This window comes from Pristiophorus japonicus, chromosome 15 (assembly GCF_044704955.1).
Source record: "Pristiophorus japonicus isolate sPriJap1 chromosome 15, sPriJap1.hap1, whole genome shotgun sequence".
Lineage (NCBI taxonomy): Eukaryota > Metazoa > Chordata > Chondrichthyes > Pristiophoridae > Pristiophorus > Pristiophorus japonicus.
This window is the reverse complement of record NC_091991.1, coordinates 18371767-18379781: the sequence shown is the minus strand read 5'-3', so window position 1 is coordinate 18379781 and position 8015 is coordinate 18371767. Positions and strand designations below refer to the sequence as shown.

At 36.5% G+C, this 8015-nt stretch overlaps 1 protein-coding gene across 3 annotated transcripts in view; it reads right to left on the bottom strand.

Annotated features, from left to right (window-relative positions):
* Window positions 1–4229: 4229 nt before the first annotated feature.
* Window positions 4230–8015, bottom strand: part of lrriq1 (leucine-rich repeats and IQ motif containing 1) — a 218750-nt gene continuing 214964 nt past the window's right edge. For all 3 annotated transcript variants that reach the window (XM_070900197.1, XM_070900198.1, XM_070900199.1), the window contains one exon: window positions 4230–5363. In XM_070900197.1, coding sequence (XP_070756298.1) covers window positions 5239–5363 — 125 coding nt within the window. In that variant the 3' untranslated portion in view covers window positions 4230–5238. The remainder of the gene's footprint in view (window positions 5364–8015) is intronic.

The following is an 8015-nucleotide window of genomic DNA, read 5'->3' as shown; positions in this document are numbered from 1 at the left end:
CTAAACCAAATGATAAGAGGGCCTTGATGAGGGCAAACAAACCTGATCGGGAGCGATCGGTGTACGCTACTAAGAATTAGCTCGGATTTAAATAGAAACCGCAGCTTTTGGCCGTCGATAAGGTTTCTAGAAACGGCCCTATATAGAGTAAAAGCGCTGGGCATCTGAGTGCAGCCTCCTCCCAATCTGATGAATATGCAAATCTCAGATTCGCTCTCCCCACCCACAGGCCATCCCTTTACTCGTAACCAAAATACATCGATAAAGAGCCTTTGCTGTGTGGCATGACTTTTTGTTTCATTCTTCATGTTGATATTTATTACAGGGAATCTATATTTTGTACTGTCCAAGTTACTTTGTTTCAATTATTCGCGGTTTCAGTCAATGTCAAGCGTCTGCTACCTTGTGGTGGATCTTTCCTTCGTTCTAGTGTCTATCTTGTGGACTATTTCAGTTCTACGTGTTTAATTTTTTTTTGCCTGTTAACTAATTATGTGGCTTCTATATAAAGAATATAACAACTTTGTTAAGTTTCGCTCTGGAGTGGAACATCAAGTCTGTCTGTGCAGGCAAATCAATAGATACAGTAAATATCAACCGTTCTATCTGAGGACATCAGAGCAGTTTGTTTTATATAGATTCCTGGAATAGCTGAAAACAAAAAACAGAACTCAGCCAATTCAGCTGCTTCAATAAACATATCAATCATTTACACAGACGATGGATATTTATTCAGTTTAGATGATTTTATTCGGATAGATATAATTTTTAGTTTCGCTTGCACATCTGATCAGCAAACTTGCAATTGGCAATGTTACCTGACCGGGAATTTAAATCATCGCCACATTACCTTTCTCCATTCTTTCCAAATGGTGCAGAGTTTTTAAGCAAGGAGTCCATGTCATTCGCTTAAATCCATAAACTAAGTGAGCGAATGCAGATATATTAATAAAGGAGTAATTCCAGAAGGCATGGTTTGTTGATTTGGGTATGAATTATGACAGTACTGAGACAGGTTCTTCAGATTTGTTACATTAATTGTGCTCCACCGTGGCTTGGAGCATATACAGCCACTTGGAGGAAATACAGGCATTTGGAGAACATACTTGATATTCAGCGATCACATTTAAATTAAATGCAGCCCAAAACGGAATATATTAGCGTCTTGAACACGCAATGTCTATCCGCTACAAATATAATTTTTTTTAAATAGTAACTCCCCGATGAATTTATTTCTCAAAACATTTAAGGAAATGTTTTTTAAATAGTTATCAGGAAGTTAACACTTTACTGTGGTAACAACCGGAAAGTTCTATACATTGAGTGGTTGGTCCAACTTGTTATTGAATAAGAATGGTAATAATGTCAATAGTAAAACAGCAACGGAAGGTAGATTAAGTAGAAAAGAAAAATATGATCAAAAGATGAGTTTTTAAAAAATAAAGCGCAAAATGAATGCTTCTCTTCCCGTTTCCCTCTGTATATTCAGTTCTCTTTTAGTCGATTGACTTTATTTTGAAATCGATTACTTTTCTACCTCCTCATAAACCTTACGAATTCTGCACATGAAGCCGAAGTCCTTTTTGCTCATATAAGGGTGTCGCCAGGTATCTTTGGCCTGAGCTCCCTCTCGAAATGAAATTTCTACTCTACCTTGATGTGTTTTATTTTACTGCAGGTTCACTTTCCCTTTAATTTTTTCACGACATGATCTATAATTATTGAAGACATTCACTTAAGTGGTGTTTGAATTTTAACTGTGGTCTTTGATGACGATAAACGTGCTTTAAGTTTTGATATTATGCTTTCAACTCACATTATATCTGGTAGATATAGCGTGGCATTTTAAAAGAACGAATATTTGGATACAGTTGAATCTGCGAAAATCCGCGTTAGAGATAAACTCCACGAACCGGTAGCTACACATAAATCAGGAGCAATTCTCTCCTCGCCGAAGATGAACTGTTTATTTGATTAAAATACATCCTTTCTGTCAGGTTTAGACTGTTGTAAAGAGTCACATGTTTAAAAACGGGATTGCACAAGTACTGACATTTACACGCTTTTTACTGTGACATACACAGGGGTTAACTTTTCACAGAAAGCACTCTTGACAACAGACTTAGCCGATCTGATTGGCAATCCTTTCTCAATAGAAACGTAAAAAGTGTAAAGCAACAACAAAGAGCACGAATATTGGAGAATATTGCAGTGGCCCAAATCTGAACACTAACATCAGGTGCAGCTTAGGATCATTTTGTTGATTCAGACTGAACAGGACAATTTGCACCACCCCGAGAGTCCCGAACCACAACTCAGGCATATTTCTATTATGTGTTTCTGACAATACCAGCCATCCTTCTCCCAAAAACACGCCAATTTAGTGAGGATGTAAATAGAATGTAAATCATGTTAGCGAGATTTATAGATCAATTGCGTTCTCACCCTGCCGTTCATGATGCCGATTTTGATCGACAATTTTATTTTTAGGCAGCTTTTATGATGGGTCACTTGAAAAGAGATTAAAAATCAGATACAAGCACACGATTTTCTCCTGTCTTGATTTTCTTTGCTTGGCACGTGAGATCTAACTTTTTATTTGTGTAATCAATTGTAATCGACGTTTTCCTTCAGATTTCTGCACTGGGCTTTCGAAGTGGATCATTTTCTGCATTAGTCGGAACGAGAATCCAGAACGAGATGAACCAGCAACTCATTCTATGTGGTGCAATACTCAGTTTGAAACGATATTTATTATAGCGCAACAGATCAGGAGGGGCAAAAATATCTCACAAGGCGAGTGGACAACGAGTACGGCCAGTTTTGTCTACATTAGGAACAAACAGGACCATGGCAACAATTGGATTCAGGGGTTGACAGGGATTTGCTTAGAAGCACACACACACACACACACACACGTATTAATATTAATTTATCCCTTGGTTCATTTACATTGAAACCTTACACAACATAATTTTCTTGATATGAATAATATGTGCTGTGTTACAAGATATAGACAATATGGAATTGAACGGTTGTCATGAACAAGCAAAACTGGAACAAGTAGAAAATAACCATGAAAAATGATTCCATACTGCTGTCAGTCAGTATTGCGCCTTGCAGCATAACTGTCTCTCCTAGGCCTCTAAGACTCGTTACAATGCCGTTATACCAGTACTTTCATGTTGATACAACGCGATTGCAACTGCGCATCAATTTGAACAAAAACAACCCAGCGAGTTCTGATCAAACTCCGGCGTGCACGGAGGCGGAAGGTGCGAGGGCTCTCCTGGTAAACAGTCCCAGAAAAAACTTGGAAATACGCAACGAGTCAGTCAGTATCTGTAAAGGGAAATGACAGGCTATTGACATTTAGGGTGTGTAATCCTTAATCAGATGGTATCGCACTGCTGAGGTTTCGACCTAGGTGCAGTATCACTCCTGTTCAGTGAGGAGCCAAGTGTAAAAAGTGCTCAAGTGATGCATTGAACCATCCTGGAAACTTTGAAAATTGACTTTGGAATAATTTTTTTTTAAGGAGAGCCCAATTGCTCCTGTCCACACAAAGAAGCATGTGTACAGATCTCATCTCACTGTGAAGTGTGAGGCACATTGAGGTGTAGACTTATGTATTTTGGCTGAGTCCAGTATCTAGTACACTTCCATGCTTATTTTCCATTCCTTATTCCAGTTTCATGCTCATTACTGACATCATTTCAATCCCACTGTGTCTCACAGCTCAACCCATGTATTACTCTATATAACAAGCTCTCCCCATCTCATCAAAAAAATTACAAAATCAAGTCATCGTTCAGCATCAATCTCTTCCTCCACCGATATTTCTTATTGTGTTTATTTTTAAATGTGCAAATGTAAATGTATATAAGGAGTCTGCATGTATGTCAATTTAAATCATGGCACAAATTCACTCACATTTGCTGAAGGGGAATTACAAAAATGTTTATGTAGGAGGAAGATTATAGCAACTACACTTAAGGCCAAAGGCTGTTTGTTTCGGTAATTTAAGAAATCAACTTATATATATATATATATATATCACTTTTGGTTCTTGCAACGTTATGTTTAAAAACAGATTAATGTTGCCCAGGCTGTTTGAGAATGGCAATGGTTTTGATTTGACATTCAAGGTTGTTTTTATTTAAACCAAACACTCAACTAAACAATGTAACACATATCTTGAGTCATACACAATGTTTTGAATACAAAGGCACAAGTGCTTTCTCCACCATCAGTATACACATTTATAAACCAGTAAAACAAAAAAATACCATAAAGTTCATAATAAACAAACTCAATTCATTATGAAAGACACCTTATGATTGAAAAGGAGGAAGAAGTTATGCATAAGGAGCATAAAAGTCATTGCTTTCAATCAATTGCAAAGAGAATTTCAAATTTAGGTATGAGTTCCTCTAAAACAGTACGCCTCTGTCCACAAAGTTTTGCTTAAGTGAACCATATACGTACATACAATGAAGGTGTTAGATAGAAGATGCTTTTCCTGTGCACATTAGAGAAAGGCTGCATTAAAAAAAGCTGCAAATTTTGATTCAGGTGTACAAACTGTTAAATTGTAAAGGTAAGTCATACAATTACTATATAAGTGAAGGATATGGTACATTGATAGGTTTATTTCACATGTGAAGGACCTTATAATTCACTCAGTCATTATGAATCTTTGACACTTGTAAAATGAAGCCATGAATAGTGATGTATTTAAAATACAACTGGCGTTCATAAATTATTTTTATTTAAATATTGTGAACATTTACATTTTACACGGAGCATGGTGATGAGGTTTCAGGGTCTGTTCTGTTATTGGAGTTTGCTTAGTGTTATGATCTCAGTGCATAAAGAATTACTTAGCTATAAAGTTATAGTATCTGCTAGTTTTACATATTTGCTTTTATTGTCTTTGTGAAAATTACTGGTAGAGACTGCAACATTACAGTAATCAATGTATGATAAAGCAAAGAGACATAACAGTTAACAACCATTCCATAATGCAATTCACATCAATAACTATCATTTTCAAGAGGTCAGTCAAATAACTATTCTCAATGAAGTAAAATGGCCACATTTATAAATGAGATTTAAATTTCTATATAACAAGTGCACTAACATGCCAAGGTTTTTAAATGATAGTGATGTAGCCTTTGTGATCATGGATACATCCATTGAACTTTTACTGCTACCTCTGATGAAGACAGAAAATGATTAGAAAGATTTTCCTCGCTTCTTCCCACTTCCCCAGCCTGTACTGAGCCGCACTGGGTTGTTACGGAAGGATATGCGCTCTTGCTTCAAAGGTTTGGAACCAGTCTTCAATGGTACAGTGGCTTCTATTTTAAAGATAAAAATGTAAATATATTGGCTAAACAGTAAAAAAAAGAATTGATGATTATTAAAGTAAAAATGAAATAAACTGTTATAATATGTAAAACAATGTTCACCGTTACTGAGTTAGTTACCCAGAATCTAATATAAATCTAAAAAGCATATCTTGTGTGTTTAGCACACATTATTTGATGATCATGCTGGCAGATTTGAAGAATACGTATTGTACTGTAGATATATCGATAGAACAAATTTCATTGCTTTAAATATCTTAGCATTTTAACCCATGCCACAATGTCCAAATAAGCTGATTCTGTTTGGATTCCGAAACTTAATTTATTTTATTCATGGAAGCAAGGTGATGAACTACGCAAATACTCCAGGATGATGGTATGATCAGTGGGCATTGGTGGCATTGTGTCAGATTCTATGGATACCTTTTGGTATGCATATTTTAAGTAATACTATTTATAAATACTTGTTAAAAAAGATATCTTGAGCTATCTAGACACATCACATATCTAACAAAAACTACGGGCATGACAACACATGATTAAACCAGAAGAACATTTGTTTGATTTGAACAGGGTGATATTTCAGAAATCTTCAAGATTAAAAAAAAACTCTTCTAACTTCAGTATACTGACCTTAAAAGTTACAAAAACATTTATCTTGAGTTATGTTAGTTGTACAGAGTACCCACCTACACTGACACATACAACACATCTAACAATCAGAGCAATAAGTGCCATCCTTCAAATTCCATAGCTAGCAAATAAAGCACACCATGACTTTGCTATGGATTTAAGTTAAATCAAAATCCAAACCAATTTGTCAGAACCAAGAAAAAAGTCAAATGAGACACTGCAGTAGTTTAAAATCGGATTATCATATTGGTGCTGCCTATTTAATATAGCCACGGAGATGGCCTGTGCTCGTCTCCCTGTGTAGTATCTTTGTCATGCAAGACCTTCAGGAAAATCCTTCTCAGAAGGGCAGCTTTCTTTTAAAATAGGTCGCGTGCTATTTCCTGCCATGCCTTCGTTTTTTTCTGTGTCCGTGGAATGACCTCTTCAAACATTTACAGCTGCATTTTCTAGGATACTTCAGGAAAAAAAGTATCAGCAATCTCAGATCTTCGTCCACATATTGGCATGAGTTTAAAATAGATCCAAAGAACACCTTGTGTGTTAAGAAGGTTGTAACATTTGTGCTGCCAAAATCTTCTGAATAACGGATAAGTCAAACTTTTGTTCCCTCCCAAACAATTCTTCAGATGTTGTCTTTGAAGTCCCATTGATGGAAATTTACATTTAGCTTCCAAAAAACTTCTAGCTACTCATGGGCAGTGGGGGTGGGGAGATTGCTGTGGTCACTGTGTGTAGTGACATCAAGATTTCCTCTGGCTAGTATTCAGTAAAGACATTTACAATTTCATTAGAAATACTGACCAGAGAAAATCTTCATGAATGTATTTACAATGTTGCTACAAAATTTTTAATTTCTAACTCCAATATCTTCTGTTTACCCTGGTTTTAACCAATTCATTAGTCCATTTATAATCATTTGCAGATTTGTTAAAACTAACACACAAGGAAAATATTTGCATCAGTCTTAAAATATTTAAGAAATATCAAAATATTGAATTTCTTTCCTGTTCAGTTAATCTTATACCATCACTATAAAACAGATCTCAATACTATCAGATTCTCATTCCCCTTTGTCTGGTCTTCCTCAATTTTTTCCCCAAATCTTTCTGCAAATACAAGAGTGCATGACTGATGAAAGGGACAATCAAAGTCTTTTTTCTCTAGTCGATCATCAATACCTCAACAACAAATTTCATTTCTACAGCGACCTTAAAGTAGAAAAATATCCCAAAGCACTTTACTAAAACTTAATCAGACAAAAACACATGCTGAAGAGATTTAGGGGTCCTCCGAGAGCTTTAGGAGTCTGTGTACAGAAATCGCTAAAATCTAGTGGACAGGTACAAAATATAATTATAAAGGCAAATGGAATCTTGGAATATAAAGGGGTGGAAGTTATGCTACAGTTGGATAAAGCTCTGATTGGACCGCATCTGGAGTACTGCATTCAGTTCTGAGCCCCGCAACTCAAAAGGATACATTGGTCTTGGAGGGGGTGCAGTGCAGATTCACCAGAATGATACCGTGACTAATAGTTAAATTATGAGGACAGGTTGCACAGACTAGGCAAATATTTCCTTCAGTATTGAAGATTAAATGGTGATATAATTGAGGTGTTTAAGATGATTAAAGGATTTGATGGGGCAGAGAGAAAGAAACTATTTCCTCTGGTTCAGGAATCCAGAACAAGGGGCATAACTTTAAAATTAGAGCTAGGCTGTTCAGGGGTGATGTAAGGAAGCACTTTTTCACACAAAGAGTAGTGGAAATCTGGACCTCTCTTCCCCCCCCAAAAAGCTATTCAGGCTAGATTAATTGAAAATGTCAAGACCAAGATTGATAGATTTTTCATCTTTCGATTAGGCACTTTACAAAATAGTCTGGAATTTTCCGGGGTGGTAGCAGGCACGATCGGTGGTGGGTCGGGTGGGAAAGTTGTTATCTTTGACAGGGGGTCGGGAATCCACTGACATCCCACCCCCACGTGCCTTTCCCCCAGGCGAGTCT